The sequence below is a fragment of the Vombatus ursinus genome, unplaced genomic scaffold (genome assembly GCF_900497805.2).
Source record: "Vombatus ursinus unplaced genomic scaffold, bare-nosed wombat genome assembly UNPS02014924.1, whole genome shotgun sequence".
NCBI lineage: Eukaryota > Metazoa > Chordata > Mammalia > Diprotodontia > Vombatidae > Vombatus > Vombatus ursinus.
In genome coordinates this window covers 4,619,781-4,638,986 of record NW_020954702.1, presented here as the reverse complement: position 1 = coordinate 4,638,986, position 19,206 = coordinate 4,619,781, and the positions used below count along the sequence as shown (strand labels likewise).

Genomic DNA, 19,206 nt, shown 5'->3' with positions numbered 1-19,206 from the left:
AAGAGCAGAAGCAAGAATTATAAAATACAGGCAAGTGAGTTTTCCCTTTACTAACTACAGTTGATCTAGAGAAAGCATGATACTAAGTACTTACAAATGGATCAAACTCACACACTTATGTTTAATAAGGGCCTATAAAGAATGGACATTTATAATTAGCTAAAATAATAATCTAAGACTTTTAAAAATGAAATTATAACTTATTCCAAAAATTAAACTTCAATGGAAAAATTACCTTAATGTCTCTACTACCTTAATGCGTAAAATCTCAAAATGATGTGTAATGAAAAGCAGCTCTATGGCCAGATGAGCAAAAATCTGAATACTTACTAATATTCTGAATAAATTAATGCATATATTTAAAAACACAAATAGTACTTACAGTGTGACTTTCGAGTTCCGCTATTTTTTCAGGCATTTCGAAGCCCAAAAAATACATTCTGATTACATGATCAGTACTACCTGTTGCTAAGAACATGCCACCTGAAAATCAAAATCACAAAACACTGAAATACATTTAAGTTTTAGTAATACTTATTAATATACATTACAAAAACTCCCACATCAAATTCTTATCAAGAGTTTTTCTAAAACTCACAAAACTTTCTCAGATCCACTTTCAAACAAATAGAATTTCTCACAATTTTTAATTGCTAGCATTTAAAAAAAATCAATCATGCACTACAAACTAAAAAAGTTAATGGGATCTGAAAATATTTACCATCCTTATCAATTATTCTATAGTTTTTGGTGATAATTGCATAAGTTCCTTCTTTGAAATTGTGGGGCAAAAAGACTAATTTCTAAAGATAGGAGTCACCTGTCTGAATTTTAGTGTGTATTTAAGCTAAGCACACATTCTGACTAGTTGTTTCAAGTCCCAGAGTATTATTAAAAAAAAAAAAAACCTACATAGAAAAAAAAAAAATTCAAGGTTTCTTCAAGCTGTCCCAAGAAGCTAACAGTTAATAAAACATGATGTTTAGTATGAAGAAATAGAAGACTACTCAAATAGTTTTTGGTGTGGAAGGGAATAAATTATATTACAAAAAAATTTTGTAGCTCATCACAAACAGTTTCAAATAAAAGGTCACAGTCAAATGAAACCTAACTTTGGCATAATATGTCATTTAATTATTTCCTCGTAACTATGGAGCACTTCCCTTCTGAGTTAGTCTAGTCTCATTTTTTTGGCAGTAGAGAAGAAAATAAGCTAATCTTTCTCATTCCTCCACCAGTTATGATGCCACTATTATGGCACAAAGGTAAAAAAAAAAAGAGAAGAGTTTTAAGTAGAAATTAAATACACAGATATATATCACAATTTCCCACAGTCTAGCACACCAGGGGCATTCAATGAATAGGTTAAAAATTAAAAATTAAAAGTCATTAACGTAAGTTAACAAAAAAGTATATTAAAATTAAGTTACCTTACCAACACTAAAAGATGAACAAAGCATTTGAACCCCTGGTCTAGGCTTTTCAGTGAATTTCAAAGGACGATTACTTTTAAAAAATAAAAACGTTAAAAAATTAAATTAGCACACTGATATTTACTATCATAACTTTAATATGCTTAAATAAAAACCTGGGCTCTAAAAGTATTTCCTTCTAAAACAATACAAATGTTTGTGCCAACAAACAAAGCTTCCTAACATTAAGTCTACAGAAAAGGCCATTTAATTTGGTATAGGCAATGTATGAAAGGACAAAACTGAAATTTTAGAATTTAGGGATTAATAGAAGGGCACCCATACAGTCCCACTTACAACTATCTCCAATCAATTAGGACAATATCATAGAATCATCAGACCACAGATTTAGTACTGGAAGGGATCTTACAGGCCATCAAATCCAACTCCCTCATTTTACAGATGAGGAAACTGAAGGGCTTCTAGTAACTTGCCCACAGTCACATCTCTTAGTGTCTAAGGCACGATTTGAATCTGAGATTTCCAAACATCAAGTCCAACACTCTATCTTGCCTCTTTTGGTAATATCAATGAGGAAAAAATTGATGTATAGTCATCTTTTAACTAATGCACAAACCTGAATTTCATGGAATTTAAGTCCCACTGCCAAAAGCAAACTGTCCCATCTGCACCGGTAGACACCATGTATCTCTCAGAGCCATTAGCCTTTGGACTAAACTAAAATAGACAACAACACACACATTCAGTTTCTATAACTTCATTACTTGAAAAAAAAAAAGCAGCAACTTCATTATAACTTATTTTGGAAGATACACTAACTTTTCAAAGTTGAACTCAAATGAAATTCCACGAGGAAATAAGCTCTTAAGAGTTTTTGTCTTTGTAGCCCTAATGCCTACCACACACACTACCTTGAATATAGCAGGTGTTTAATAAATGTTGGAAGAATTGAAGCTTTTAATACCAATCAACAAAAAAGTCAAATATTGTTGAAAGGACGCTTAAAAATAAAACAAAACCCAAACACAGATAAAATTCAAAATGTAATGACTTCCACTACCTAGAAAAATACACACAACTTCAAGCTTTCCTGTTATGCTAATCTTTTTACAAATGCCCCCACAAACTAATCTTATACAACATATTGAGTTTCTGGTGTCTGGAGCAGAAAAGATAAGAGCAAAAGATTGGGCACTGACTTAGCTGGTTGTATCCTTGTTCTTTTATTTTGGCATCAAACTGACATACTTGCTATCAGCAATAAGTACCAGAATTATTGTGTCCCAGATACCCATAAAACACCAAATTGAATATTGAGTGCATACTTCAGGACTAGAATTATGGTAAATATAACAGAATACCAAAGTACAAATAATATGACACTTTAACTATGTAGAGTTTATAATCTAATTGGAAAGGTTAAATATTTATAAAAATGATAAGATAATAAAATGCCAATTGTGCAGCCTAGACACTGGGTACAAAAAAGAGAAAAAGTTATTGTGGGATGGAAAGAAAATTCCATAGCACAGAAAAGATTTCAGCTGGGGCTTACAGGAAAAATAAGCTATGAATAAAAGGAAGAAAGGGAGGAGAGCAATAAAAATACAAAGGACTGAACGGGTAAAAACTAGGAATTAGTGGGGTAGAGATAGTAATGAAACCTGCCTGACTGGAATGAAGAGAAGGTTTGTATTGGAAAATAGTTAGAAATAAGCTTGAAGAGAGAGAATAGGCCACATTATGGAAGATGCTGAAAACTAGGCAGAGGAGTTTGAACCTGATGCATTAGGCAATAAAAAGAGTTATCACATTCTTGAAAAGCAGAATAAGTTGAAGGCAATGTTTTAAAATATTCAGCTGGTAGCAGTGCATACTCAATGAACAAATATTCACATGCATCTGTGCTCTCATTGATTTGGATGTTCTCCCAAATGATGTCAATCACAACCCATGCAGGTAATCCTACTTTGCATAACTCTTGTCCATGTTCTGCCATAAATTTGCCATAAGGTGTCCACCCAACATGTCAGAAAGCTTCCTTGTTTTCTCCTGGAATCAAAGAAGCTCTCAGAAAGTCCACCGTGTCCTCAACTCTGGGCTAATTCATCTTCCTTGTCTACCATAATTTCCCTGATGACATCCTCTGCTCCTGTTCTTCTGTGAAGTTGCTTATTTGGTATACACCGGAGCCTGCTCATAACCTATGATATGCTTCTACACTTTATTATGGGATACTTACTTTTAATTCTTCAAACACTATTGAATTCCATGTCTCATAGCCATATAACAATAGGAGAATATGAGGATTAAGATGATGAGTTTTGGTTCTGGGAAATGGTTATTAAGGGAGCTTTGCAATTTTCTGAAAGCAATCCACTAAGTTTTCATCTCTCTGTTTAATTATGGACCACTTGAATTATCTGTTCTAGATACATGACAGCCTCTATAGGTTGTCCAGAAAACTCTATCATAATATAGGCAATAAACATTCTTCCGTCATTTAAGTTTTTTTTCTTTTTTAAAGGTGGATGGATGGTAAAGCCAAACTCTTTTGAATGGTTATAGATCTAAGACACTTTGCAAATGTTCTCACTATGCCAGAACCAACAAAATGTCACTTGCAAAAAAGGAGCACCACACACAGGAAATCCCTTTTCAGGCTGGATTCTGTTCCTGGATTTCCTCCATCACACTGAACATTTGGCAAGCATAGGTCAGAGGCTCACTGAATAAAGTTCTCTCTTTGCTCATAGCTTTCAAAGAATCTGGAATGATTCTGATGTGTGGCTGGAAGACCAATGGAATTAAGCCTTTAAGGGGTAATGTTGTTTTACTAATTTAACTAATCAACAGCCAATAAACATTAAGTACCTAATATGTGCCAGGCATTGTGCTAAGTACAGGCATACAAATAAGGTCAATCTCTGTCTCCTCATGAAGCTTACAATGTAATGTGAAAAGACAAAACACAGCAGGAAGCTGAAAAGAGTATGTGGGGGAGGGGTGGTGCTGTCAGAAGTTACTGGTACCCACGTTGTTTGTGGAGTCAAAATCAAGCAGAGTAGTTGATAGTAAATGAAGAGTTAGCAGAAAAACTCTGAACCCACTATAAAGAGAAGTGTGGGGAGAAGTTTATTGCTCTGCCCTCCAGAGAAGAGAGGCAATTGAGGGTGCTGACGTACTTAGTATTAAAGCTGAATCAATCACCATGATGATTAGATTTGAAGTGAAAAACTTATCCTGGGGGAGAGATGATGTTCATGGAATCAAAACCAAGTAGAGCAGCTGATACAAAATGAAGTATTTGTTAAGTGGCTATGATGCGCCAGGCACTATGTCAGGTGCTAGTGATATAAAGAAAAAAAGCGAAACAAGCCTTGCACTCAAGGAGCTTACTGGTTAAATGGTTTTTTATAGTCAAATAATAAATACAATTGTATTCCATATTCTTTATGTCTTTCAGTCAACTGCATGATGGTAAAGATGAGTCCTATTATAGAAACTGAATGTTCCCTAGACCCTAGGCTGCTCGGTGGCTCAGTGGCTAGAACACTGAACCTGCAGTCAGGAAAACCTGAGTTCAAATTCTGCCTCAGACATTTACTAGTCATCGTGATCAGTTAGTCAGTTAGTTAGTTAGTTAGTTAGTTAATCTAAGTCTAACTAAGTCAGTTAGTCAGTTAATCTGTTTGCCTTAATCCACTGGAGTAGGAAATGGCAAACCACCCCAGTATTTTTGCCAAGAAAACCCCATGGTCAGTATTAGTGCGCTATGGGTCACAAAGAGTTGGACACGATTGAACAACAACAATCAATTCCCTAAACAAACATTTCCAATGCACGTGTAGATGAGTCTCAGATATTTTGAACTAATGAAAAAATAGGCATATAGATCAATATAATCATTGTTTTCCCTTGGTTGTCTTTCTTTTCCAGTATATATAAAATCCAAGAATTTTTTCAATTCCTTTGTTGTCTTTCCTATTTGAAAATGGTATAGGATAAAGAAGGGTGATGCAATAGCCAGAGGATGAGGGGCTAACCCCACCTCTGAAATCCAGAATACGCATGACCTTGGGGAGGTCATTTCCCCCTCTTCCCAGACACACCTCAGTTTCCCATATCTGTTAAATGAGGGGGTTGGACTAAATGTTCTGAGGTCCCTTCCAGATCTAACTCTATGATCATAGGATCTTATTAATCAATTGCTTAATACTCTCAAAACTGTCACCTCCAGCACAGTTCTTATTTATGTACATATGGTCTAATTGAGGTACTTTTCCCATCTTTTTTCTCTCACCATTTCTACCTAGTCTGTGGACACATCTAAAACTATAATGCTAGAGTCAAAGCATGGGCTTTACAGATCTTTTCAACTTTTCTTCTGTTTGTTACTCTCCTTTAATTTTCATCCATAAATGCTAAGTGAGGCCTTCTTCAGAGGGCATTTCCTAAATTCCCCAGTTATTAATGTCTCTCCTTTGTGAAATCACTTTGGATTTATGTAAAAGTAGGAAAGGGCAGTCATGATAAAAATGAAGAACATGAGCAACTACAGGATTTGTAGGCAACTGAAGGTACATTTTCATCAAATGACAAGTCATTCAACTCGAGCACTGAAGTTCTTCATTTGGAATATGAAGAAGTTAGAGTAGATGACCTCCAAATTCACTTAAAGCTCCAACTGTATGAATGTGAGAATGCCACTGGAGTCATGATCACTGGACTCCAGAGAATTGGATTTCCTCCTCATGAAAGGCTGAGAATCAGTCACCGATCCCTACTGTCTACAGAAGCAAATTGTTAAGTCCAGTCCTTTCTTAACTTGCTCTTTTCTTTGTCCTTCTTATGATGCCCATTTCTGACATACAGAAATGACAATAGAAGATTAAGGGCAAGAATCTTCCTTCCCATTTCAGGAGCAGACAATAGCAACTTACAGTAGAAACACATGGCTTGCACCTGTGCTTGTACACCACTTCACAGTGGAATTAAAGGACACTGTTCCTAAACTCAAATCTTCTGATTCAAAGTTCAAGGATTATGAACTCCCTAGGACAAAAAATGGAGTTAGCATGTTCTTCAATAATTTAGTCTCCTAGCAGGTAAAGGGAATTTCACAGGTTAGCATCAGCTTTGTGAGTTGCTTCATGAGTATCCCCAAATTGGACAGTTTCAAAGTTAGAGTTTCAGGATTGACCTTCTCTCGAGAATAGAGGATACCGGGATGCAGCATACATTTTTGGAGGAAAAAAGAGGATCAGGATCATCTATACAGCCCCTAAACAGGATCTTCCTTGGTTAGTAAAGCCTTAGACAAAGAAAAGGATCACCTATATGGTTCCAATGTGGTGTCCTACTTGGGAGAGCAAAGCAAAAAATTTACTTGGATATCTGCACGTCTGATGGGAAGGCGATTCTTGTTTCAGCAGCTCCTAAAGTATGTTTACTTCTAGAAGAGTCTAAAACATGAAGTGACTGTATATAACCCAACTCTTTGGGAGAGAGAGAGAGAATGAGATTTCACTAAATTGTCATGGTAACCCAATGGCAACAATTTCAGTTTCCTTCAGAAAAAGCTAATTTGAGTGCTTGATATATTTTAGCATTAATTCATGTGTGAGTCCTCTAAATCCAATGTCTCCAGTGAAAGTGAAGTAAAAGCTATCTAACGCCAACCTACACAGGAATTATGGGACATGTGACCAACATCGGGAGAAACCTAGACATAAGCTATACCATGGGGCCAATTAGAGACTTCCCTAGAATACTCAAAATAGGGTGGATGAGCCAAAGAAAAATAATGATCCTTTGAGGGAAAGGCCTCCCAAATGGTCTCAGTCTCTGTGAACTCAGTCTTTGGGAGGATCAAGATTGAATCAATTTTATAAACAGCTTGACTTACTTCTCTACTTATAGTCTTTGTATCCACTCAGGACAATATGAGCTACTTGAGGAAAGGTACTAATTTGCTATTGTCTGTGTACCCCTGGCAAATGGCCACATTAGGTACTTAAACAATTGCTGACTCACTGAATTTTAAACTCTTATCATATTGCCATGTATACGTGTCAATTGACAAGGAGGGACATCATGGGAAGTGAGAATTGGGATTAAAATATAAATGCAAGAACCTTCAAAGATGTGCTCCTTCCCCCAAAAGTATAAGCTTTTCAGTAATTAAAGTTGTACTCCCTGAGAGCAAGCAAAAATATTTTACTTTCTAATATTCTTTGACTTAAATGAAAATGATTTCTGTCATTTAAAAGCAAAGTTCTTTCCTACAAAAAATAGGAATAAACTCTATACTTCTTTAGAGGAAAATCCATCTTGATCACTTTAGAAAATAAAATGTGAACCTTTCAAAGCAAATGTCTGAAAAACAATTCAAATGGTCAGAGTCAATAGGATTTAGAATGGGAAGAGTCTATTCCAATCGCCTCATTTTACAGACACATTAATAGACTTGTTCAAAGTCTCACAAGTAAGAAGTGGCAGAGCCCTGATTTGGAATTTGGCTCCTCTGACTCCTATTCTCTTCTTTCCACAATTCCATACCACTTGCCAGGGATCCAATAAACACCACTATCATAACCCCTTACAGACTTAGGGTTAAAAAACATTTAATCATTGACACCAATCTGATAGAAACTACGTCAAAGTTTTTTTGAGGAAATTTTCCAACAGCTTTTCCAAATCCAGAAGATTTAAATTAGAAAAAAAAAATGTTAATTTTGAAATAGGATCAGACTTGATTGACCTCATAGCAGTGAAATATATCCTAATAAAATCTGGGCATAATTTCTTATGTGTCAACTCTACATAAGGTATTTGGTTACCCATTTTGTGCCACCCTTCTGAATCATGATGAGTTAAATTTCCTCAATAACAAAACTCCCAATTTTCAGAAAGATTTAAATTCTTAAAGTAATGAGAAAACTTAAAAAATGGTTACTGAACTAAAAGGGGGTGGGTGACAAAACAGAAAAAATATTTAACCATTCACCTGACTTTTATCTATTAATTGACTTTGTAATTTTATTTATGCATTTATTCAATTTTAATTTTATTATATGTGTGTGCATATAATAAAATTTAAAATGAATAAATTTATGTATAATAAATGTATATAAATAAGTAAAAAACAAATTCAATTTAATATACACACATATGATAATTTATTCATTCAACAAGCATTTAATTAATCTCTACTATGTGCCACGCGCTGAGCTATGTGCTGGGAATACAAACATAAAAAGAGAAAGACCCCCTGCCCTAACAGAATACATACTTTCACATCCCTGCTGGATTATAAAAGCATCACATTCAACTACTATGCTCATGCAAAAAAAGACATAATACAAAAACAAAGGCATTTAATTTTACCTGCAAAGATGTAATTGAGCCAGTGTGTCCCTGAAGCACAGCAACTGGGGCACAAGTTCTCAAGCACCACACTCTAATTATTTTATCACAACTTCCTGCAGCAATCATAGTATTTTCATAGTTCACAGCCATATCAGAAATTTCTGCAGAATGGCCTCTTAATGTGGCTAACAATCTGCCATTATGTGTAGACCATATCTTTACCAAACAATCATCTGAACCCTAAAAAAAAGTCCCCAAAGTAAATGTATCAATTCAAATTAGCAAATTAAGTTAAGTCATTTTAAAAGAAATCATTTGTTTATAAAATTAAATATATAATTATTTCTCTCCCTCAACCTCTTAAAATTAATTGCCTCTCAAAACAGCATGTCAAATAGTGAAACTTGAGTATCACTGAATAGATAAAGATTACTAGAGCCATGATATTTTTCTTCTACATGGTTCATAGCTCTTCAGGGATTCTAGATTAGTACTGAGGGAACTGAAGACATTAGGTAAATGCAAGTGGTAAAACTGTGGTAATTGAGTAAAACCACACTGACTCTATCTTGTGCCTCAATTTTGGAGCTAGCTCAGCTTCCTTTCTATTCAGTTATGGGTCCAGATCAAATTCTGTCCTGTGAGAAAATTTTATTCAATTGTGGAAATTGAAAGAAAACCTTATTGCATTGTTTGAACCTAGGCCTGTTTGACTGGGAAACTGAACTACTTCTGTCTGCTGTTTAAAGACCCTTGAAGACCTAGGTTATGCTGACCAGAAAGCTGGTCAGATCTAAAGACCGATGCAAGGAGTTTTCTCACAACTGTACGTCTCAAGCAACCCATAAGTCTTCTCTAAACACTATACCTATACTGACCAATCAGTTATTGTTTCCATGTTTCTTTGATTGTTCACAGACACTTGGAGAGAAGTGGAACACCTCTCTGAATTCAGGGAATTGCATCTGTTCGTTCTCCCCCTTCCAACTTGGAAAATCCCTAATCTTTCACCTAATTAGAAATCAGATTACCTAATATTGTATTATTTTCTTATTTGATTAATCGTTTCTAATGTATAAAGTCTGTCTCCTCCTGTATTCAGGGTCCAGACCTAAGCTGAGTAGGTCTGGTCCCACTTCATTAGGCAACTGGCATGTACTGCTTAATAAATTTTCTTGGAAGACTGAACCGTTGTTTCTTCAGTCATTTTATCTTTCACCCACCACAATATCCAGCACAGGATGTAACATTAATAGGTCAAATCTTATTGTCAGCATAATGTTACCAAAAAATTCCAAGTCCTAAGACAAGAGTTATTCATCTTTTTTGTGTGACTCATTTGGCATAGGAATGAAACCCATGAACCCATTCTCAGTATAATATGTGCTACCTACATTCATAACCAAAGGGAAAACTAAATTTCAGTTAGAAGTTAGTTAAAATGGAAATGTAAGTGTTCTCTATCTAAGTCTATGGACTCTCTGAAATTTGTCCACTCTGTGCCCCACTTATTTCGGATAGTGAATGGCAAGTTCCAGTAAAGCTAAAGAATTCCAAGTTTGTTTTTTAACAAGATTTGATCCATATTTTGCAGACTGAAATTGAGTGGCTAAGTCTTGCTTTAAAGTTCATCTCCCTAGACTTCAGTAACTTCATCAGTTAAAAAAAAAAAAAAAGGTGCTGCTATATTTTTACTTATCTGAAGGTGGGAACTGTCTAGATGATCAATATCTTAAATTTCCTTTCTGTAATAAAATGAATAAATCATCTAAAAAATAAATAGCCCCTTCACTTTAATTGGTCCACTAATCTCCAATTTAGAGTATCAGCCACTTTTATTCCCTAAAATTCAACCCAATATAATTTTTAAAAAGCATCAGACATACCTAAACTCAGATATAAATATGCCCACTTCAGTTTTCCTTTAAAGACCTGGAAAGTTTAATTAACAGAATTCCAAACTGTTATATACAATTAAAAATTTTTTTCTTGCCCTTCTCAATTAGTAAATTTTTAATAGAAGGTAAGACATTAAGTTTACAATATTAACTCACAGTAAAGATCCTGTGCCCTGTTCTATCAAATGCAACACAGTAAACAGCAGAGAGATGTCCCAGAATCCTCCTGTGCATTTTTATATGTTGATACATACTTCCTGGAAATGCCATGCTAAATGAGGCACATCCTGTAAGTTGTTTTGCACGATTTATCTCCACTACAAAATAAAACAATTAAAATGGTTAAGGGTAAGTCTTACATACAAAAATTTACTTTTTAAATTCTCTTTTATTTTCAGTTCTGAATTCTGTGCCTTCCTCTATACCCTCCCCCATCTACTAAGAAAGCAAGAATACAATATCCATTACACATATGAAGTAATGCAAAACAAATTTCCACGTTAGCCATTTTGAGGGAAGGAAAGGGGAGGGACAAAAACGAGAGGAAAAAAATATGGTCTGATCTCTACAATCTGATCCCATCAGTTCTCTATCTGGAAGCGGACAGTGTTTCATCATGAATCCTTTGAAAATGAGGTAGATCACTGTGTTGATTGAAGGTACTAAGTCTGTCACAGTTGATAATCTTTATAATACTGCTATTACTGCGTAAATTATTCTCTTGCTTCTGCTCACTTTGCAGCAGTTCATATATGTTCTCAGATCTTTCTTAAATCTTCCCTGCATCATTTCTTACAGCACAACAGTATCCCATCACATTCATATGCTATTCTTTGTTCAGTCATTCCCCACCTGATGGGCACCCTTTCAATTTCCAATTCTTTGCCACCACAAAAAGAACCGGTATAAATATTTTTGTAAATATGGGACCTTTTCACTTTCCTTTGCTCTCTTTGGGATATAGACCTGGAAATAGTATAGGTGGGTCAACGAGCATACAAAATTTTACAGCCCTTTGGGTGAAATTCCAAATTGTTCTCCAGAAATGCTGAATTAGTTCACACAAACCAAACAACAGTGGAATTGTATTTTCCCACACCCCCTCTAGCATTTATCATTTTATTTTTCTGTTATTTTAGCCCATCTCATGGGTGTGAGGTACCTCAGAGTTGGTTTAATTTGCATTTCTCTAATTATTAGTGACTTAACAGCATCTTTTCATATAGCTATTGATAGCTTTGATTCCTTCCTCTGAAAACATGTCTGTTCGTATCTCAACTATTTACCAACTGGTGAATGACTCTTATTCTTATAAATTTGGATCAGTTCCTTATATATTTGAAAAATGAAACCTCTGTAAGAAAAATATCTCGCAAAAATTTTCCTCCAGTTTCCTAATTTTCTTCTTTGGCTACAATGGTTTAATTTGTGTAAAACTTTTTAATTTTATGTAATCAATAGTACACCATTTTACCTCCAGTGACATACAAAAATTTAGGAAAAATATCAAAATTCAAATCTGGCTTCAGACACTTGACACTTACTAGCCGTGTGACCCTGGGCAAGGCACTTAACTTTGATTGCCTCATCAAAAAGCAAAAACATCAAAATTGGGAATATTTACCTTAAAACAGTCTCCTTATTTGCACAAACTCTTCAACTTTTAAACCAGAGGCAATCAACTTTCTTTCCAACTACTACGTTACAAGACATAACAACCAAATAGTTCAAAAGTCATAAAAATACACCATCCATCATAAAGTTGATTATTACTAGGGCATTAGGGTATAGTTCGGGTCTTTTCGTGCTTGAAAAAACCAAAAACATAATGACCAGCCTCAGAGAACAAATGATGAAACACTTCCCCTTTCTCAGAAGATAAAAAAGAAAACTAATGACATAAAATATTGCATATGCTGTCTGAGAGTCAAAGAGTGTTAATTTGTCTTATGTAACTTTTTTTTTTCTGTTACCATCAAGCAATTGAGAGGATTCAAAGATATACTGAATGGGCAGTGTCTATGGTGGGGTAGAGTGGGGAGGGATACTGGTCAAGGACTGAAATGTAAAAATAAAAGTATCAATATAAAATTTTAAAATATAAAACATTTATAGTACTAATGATGAGACCACACCTCTTATAATTACTTTTATTCTTTTTTGTCAGGCAATTCCAAATACAATAAAGAGTAAAGATTTTTAAAACTATATGTTAAATTTAACAAGATAGGGTACCAACACCAACTTACCTGTCTCTGTCCCCCTTCTGCTCTCTTCTGGGTCTTTTAAAAAATGTTCCATTGATACTCTTCGTTGTCTTCCTTTTTGGCATCACTATCACTATTCTTCTACAACCCTCCCTAAGTCCCTTCCTACTTGGCCCCATTAGGGGGAAGAAGGGAGAGGCCCTTTTTATTACCAAAATAAGTACCATCAAGCAAAACAAACCCATAAATTGGCCAACATTGATAGTACAAGTCATATCATCCCCTCCAGTCCATCACCTCTTTGCCAAGTTATGGGAAGCGTATTCCATTATTATCCCATACTCTACAGTGACTGGTTGCTGCTTTGGTTAGAGTTCTTAAGTCTTTCTAAGTTGTCTTCCTTATTTTTTTCCTTTCTTTGCCCCTCTCTTTAAAAAGGAAGAGGTAGTGAAAGTGAAGATATATGAACACTAGCAATCTGTAACTGAATTGATCTGTTCCCACTCCTTTCTCAATTTATCCTAGTTTTAAATCCTTTTCTCCCACTTCTTTCCTTGGTGAATTTAATGTATTTCTGTATTAACATGTGTGTATGTATTCAACCCTCCTTTGTCTTGTTCAGATAAGAACGATCAGACTGTCTTTAAAATGCCAGTTTTCAACTATTAAAAAATTAATCTTATATTGATCTTAACATACATATATAGATATGACACATATATGTATGCATGTGTGTTTATATGTATCCAAATTTATCAAGGAATTCAACAAATGGCTGAAAGATAAACTTACCAAGGTTTGGTGGTGAACCATAATTTACAGGCATTTCAGGTGGCCTTCCTCTATGAAGAGCAGCAAAAGCAGAGCCCTTCCAAACTGTATTCCGGCAATCTTTAAAATGAATTTTAGATGTCAAAAAACCTTGAAAGTTATTCCTAAGAGAAAATCTTTTTATAGGTTTCCATAATATAATATATCTCATCTAATTAAAAACTTAAAAGTACTTAGAAACCAAAGAGACAACTTAAAGTTTAAACAATATGATCATAAAACATTATCAACGACAAAGCAAAGAATGTAAGATTTTAGTCTGAAAACTATTCCATAAAGTTTCCTGTTCTCATCCTTCTAAGTACAGAAAGGACTTAACACTCAAGAGAAGCAATAAAAATTTGAAGCAAATTAAATGATGATAACAGCAGCAGTGTCAACATGAGGCAGAGGAAAGGTAAAACAGCAGTTTGGTAAAATGCAAAATTTCCACTGAGGAAATGTCCCAGAATGAGCAGAAAAATTATGTTTTATATAAATGGATTCATTACTGCCACCGCCATGATGACAAATTACGTGCAAGCTACCCTTCACAGTACTGGTGCAGAGCCAAGTAATCTAATAATATAATTAACAACATCTTGGAATGTAGCCAATCTAGTAGGCTATGAAGCAATACTCATCCACCCCAACTACACTGGGATGGGCATGGGTAAAGAACGTGTAAATCAGAAGAGCCATGAAATATAATGAGTTAAAATGGAGTATTTCCAGGGCAGGGGCAAGAATAGATAAGAACTATTTACTGAGTCAGAAACAAAAGAAGCATAACAACTCTGGATGACTAGGAAACAACTTTTAAAAGGTTGCAAGGTGGCTGGCCAATTTGCATAAAGCATGAAGGAAAATTCGTTGTTTTTTTTTTTTAAGCTAAAGTGCCTCAAAGGACCAAAAGGCAAAAACTATCACTACTCTACATGATTACAATCATTAATTTAAAGAAAGAATTCAAATGGGTTCAGGGTAGAAAGTACTAACACTTCACTGAATTCACACAAAGGACATATTTCACCAATCTGTATATTCATCATGATTATAAAATCTTCAATTAACTTAAAACTGAGAAGGATAACTAATATCCCAGCTTCAGGAACTTATTTATGTGATCCTGGGCAAATCAAATCAATGAACTTCTCTAAATAAAGGCATTAAACTGAATGACCTCCCAGGTCCCTTCCAGCTCTACAACTCTGGCAGAAATCAGTATTCAAAAAATATTTTGACAGACTGAGATAAAAGGTCAAACCTAACAAGAAGAAATTTAATGAGGATACATGTTAAATTCCTGTGTTTTTAAGGGAATAAACTGCACAAACACAAGACAGGACTTGGTTGACTAAAAATTCAGTAGTATGAGACAACTATATATGCCATAACTGCCAAATGATTCAGTGCCTTCTTAGGCTACATTACAGAAATATTGAAAAATGGAGAGGGTAATCTGATCCCACAAAGAAAACACACTAGTCAGATATCTGGAACAATTACAGTTTACACACATTATCATTTGAACTCCCAAAAATCTCCAAGTTAAGAGTAGAAGTATCACAGAATCTAAGAGTGGGAAGGGACCTCTGAAGTCATTGAGTCCAGCCCTTACCTAACCAATTTCCTCACTACACCTCAGGAGGCAGCTGATTCCACTCTGAAGTAGTTTAAATGGCTATGATTATAATAACAGGAAAATGAGTATTATTTATATTTTTAAATGAGGAAACTAAGGTACAGAGAGGTTAAATGACTTGTTCCTGTTAATATGGACAATTTAAGGAGAGGTTAAGGGACACGTTTCTATAAATAGTAGAACCAAGTCTTGAACCAAGGTCTGACTCCAAATCAAGTGCTCTTTCCACTATACGTTGCCTCTTACATTTTACTAAAGATATTAAAAAAGTGGAACATGTTCTAAGCACAAATTGCAATGCATCCAACATGACCATGTCTAATTATGTCACATAAAGTTTAGTTAAAAAAACTATGAATATTTAACCTAGAGAAGATAATAACTAAAATGCGGGTAGGGAAGGGAGTTAAGGAAAGGATTTTGGCTATTTCCATGTGTGTATGTGTGTGTGTATATATGTATATGTACATATATGTGTATATGTATAGGTATGTATATGTATGTGTGTATATGTGTATGCGTATGTGTATGCGTATGTATATGCATATGTATATGTATGTATGTGTATGTGTATGTGTATGTGTATGTGTATGTGTATGTGTATGTATATGTATGAAGGACTTTCACATAGAAGAGGGATCATACTTCCCCTCTCTCCATTAGAACCGAGAGTTTGAGAGGAGGGACTATCTGGTTTTTCTCTTTGTATCTCCAACTCATAGTACAATGCTTGCATATAAGTATGCACTTAATGCTTTATTCATTCAATGTTGTTCTAAAAGGAAAAATTAGGACTCATGTGTAGAAGTTAGAGAGAGTAAGATTTCAACAAGAAAAACTAGATAATTAGAGTTGACTAGAATGTGGCAAAGACCATCTCGCTAAAGGAATGACTAGATGGTGTTCAACCTGAAGCTAGATGCTAACGTGCTGGCAATGTATGTGAAAAGATTCAAGCGATTCCTTCAAACACCAGGTAAAAGGTCTGGGTTAATTATTCCATATAACACTAAGATGGACATTATGCAGAATGTCTCAAAAGTCTTAGTGCAGTTTTAAGCTTTGGTAACTTTAGAAGTATACATGCCACAAACTTACAAAAAAGATACCTTAAAGTTTATTTAAATTTCTTGTAGTTTTGAATAATTAATTTTATAACAATATAGAGCATCCTGTCATTATGTAATGAACGTGCAACAGCTTCTGGATACCATTTTCTCAGACTGGTGGATCAGTAGAGGTCCATCTCTTGCTTGGCCACTTGCTTTACCTCCATTTTTATCTCAGTCACCTGATCTCCATTAGACTTTTTCTTCTGTGGTCATATCAAAATCGTCATGTATACATCAAAACCCCATTCTTTGGAAAATTCCAAAAGAAGTCACGAAGAGTCAAACACAACTGAAAATGACTGAATAACAGCATTTATACTTCTAAATTTATTGAAGTTTCAAACTACACCAAAGACTTTCTGGACATACCAAATATACAAACATATATATAATGACACATGCACATATAAATATACAGGGTATCTCAAACAGATACAAACAAAAGCTCATAAAGTTTAACAAGCATTTTAATTTATATTCTTTCTTGTGTAATGTGTATTAACTAAAAACAGTTAATCAACTATTTAGTTGATTGGTAAAAGTAATTTAAGCAAAACTATGAAAAAGAATGAGAATTTTGTTCATTATACCAGAGTAGTCCTTGGGAAAGATGATCTAGTTTTGAAAAAACATAAATGAGGTATTAAACTTTTGGTAATGATTGAATGACTATGTTTTTTGGAAATCCTGAAATCAGGATATTGAGGTATCACATATCAATGGATAATCAGAATATGATATCAAGTAGAGATACTTCATTTTAATAAAGCTAATGAGAAACATAGCAAGGATGCTAAATTGAGTTGTCTCTGATCTACAAGTTTAGAAAGACCTTAGAAATGCCTCTTAAAAATAAAATTTAGCTTTTATGAGCCTGACACTCTCATCTTTAACCCCTTGGATTTTATATTTAAGACAGAAAATTCTGAAGCATTAAAAAGAGCCCAATAATATTGTTATTTCAGGTTCAAACTAAAAACCAAGAATTATTTCACAATCTAGAAGTTATCATTTGCTTACAATGTTCATATTACTTCACAAATTATACAACTTACTAAAACTATTGAATATAACCCAAAACTTCTTAAAATAAGATACCTTTTGCAGTACGTAGCAAAGACTGCCTTCCTGCACCAAGCAAAGATGTAACTCTGGAAATACAGGGTGGAATTTCTTTATCCAGTATAGGGCCAATACGCTGACAGATTTGCAACAGATGATCAGGTGCCACATGTTTATTTGACAAGACCTAATTGGGATAAAAATTTAAAGGGTATAGTCTAAGTTTAGAACTTTAATATATTTGTATTTATCATGTCCCATATGTAGTTTGCCAAATTCTGTCAATTCTATGAAATATCTTTCTTCAAATGCTGTACTGTAGTATATTTACTACGTGTGTATGTATCCCACAACAGAATGGAAACTCCTTGAGGGAAGTGACTTGTTATTTTTGCCTTTGTATTCCCCATGCCTAATATAGTGTGTGGCACATGATAACTGGTACTTAATAAGTTTCTTGATTAACCGATGCCACTAAATTTCAGGTCATTATCCCTCTTAATTTGGACTACTGTAATCTAGTACTCCTATCTTGAGACTCTTTTCTCTCAAATCTAGCTTTCACACTGTTAAAATAATAGGACAGATACCACTTCTCTCATCAAAAACTTTCAGCAGCTTTCCATAACTTGCCAAATAAAACACAAAGAGATTAGCCTGGCATTCTGTCCATTCTAAATATGGCTCCAATTCATTTTTCCAAGGGCAGCTGGTGGCTCAGAGCACTGGGCCTAAAGTCAAGAAGACCAGAGTTCAAATCCAGCCATAGACAAACACTAATTGTATGACCCTGGGCAAGTCATTTAACCTGTTTCCTTCAATTTCTTCAACTACAAAATAAGGATAATAATAGGATAATAATAATATCTATCTTCCAGAACTGCTGTGAGGATCAAATGAGATATTTGTTAAAAAAAGTGTTTTAGTACAATGCCTAGCACATCATAAGTGCTCTATAAATGTTTATCCCCACCCCACCTTTTTCCTGCCTTATTTCACATTATTTCATACTCCAGCCAAATGGGACTGTTCTACAATCTCATTCACAGTTCTCAAAAGCTCTCATGTTCCCCAGAATGGAAATGGCTTCTAAAATAGCTTCCCAAACATAATTTCTGCCTATTGATATCCTTCCTTTGTTCATGGTCCAGCTTGTCTGCAGCTCCCTCCATAAAATCGACCCCATCTACTCAGCTAGAAGGTATCCTTACTCCACTTTGACTGACTGTACGCATTTAAAAATTACTGAAGTTATGTGATAGTTATCTGTGTACATTTTATCCCTATACTACACTCTCAAGCTTTGTGAAGGCAAAGATTGTCTTGATATTCCCCTGTGTATACTCAGAACCTAATCAATTCATAAGTCTGTAGAACTATATTAAGATTGTATGCCAATTTTACAATAGTGCTATTATTATTGAAACAATGTACATACTTCTCTTATATGATACAACCAATATGAACACTAAAAATAAAATTCAAAACTAATTTTAAATCGTTTCCCAAGGTAATTTTTGTAGCAATCAATTAAAACAAACTAAATGTGTATGTTTCTGTGTATATTCTATCAAAATACAACATACAAGAACTGTGGTGCATGCAGAGTGCTAGACTTTAAGACTAGAAGAACTGAATTAGAGACCTGCCTCAGACATTTAATACCTT

The 19,206-nt window shown here is 34.6% G+C and overlaps 1 protein-coding gene across 1 annotated transcript in view; it reads right to left on the bottom strand.

Annotated features, from left to right (window-relative positions):
* Window positions 1-19,206, bottom strand: part of BRWD1 (bromodomain and WD repeat domain containing 1) — a 150,607-nt gene that overhangs the window by 98,619 nt on the left and 32,782 nt on the right. The window contains exons 5-11 of the mRNA XM_027843632.1: window positions 17,575-17,725; window positions 13,702-13,800; window positions 10,859-11,019; window positions 8,823-9,044; window positions 2,050-2,150; window positions 1,436-1,506; window positions 383-483 (exon numbers count right to left, since the gene is read on the bottom strand). Of these exons, the coding sequence (XP_027699433.1) occupies window positions 383-483; window positions 1,436-1,506; window positions 2,050-2,150; window positions 8,823-9,044; window positions 10,859-11,019; window positions 13,702-13,800; window positions 17,575-17,725 (906 nt within the window). The remainder of the gene's footprint in view (window positions 1-382; window positions 484-1,435; window positions 1,507-2,049; window positions 2,151-8,822; window positions 9,045-10,858; window positions 11,020-13,701; window positions 13,801-17,574; window positions 17,726-19,206) is intronic.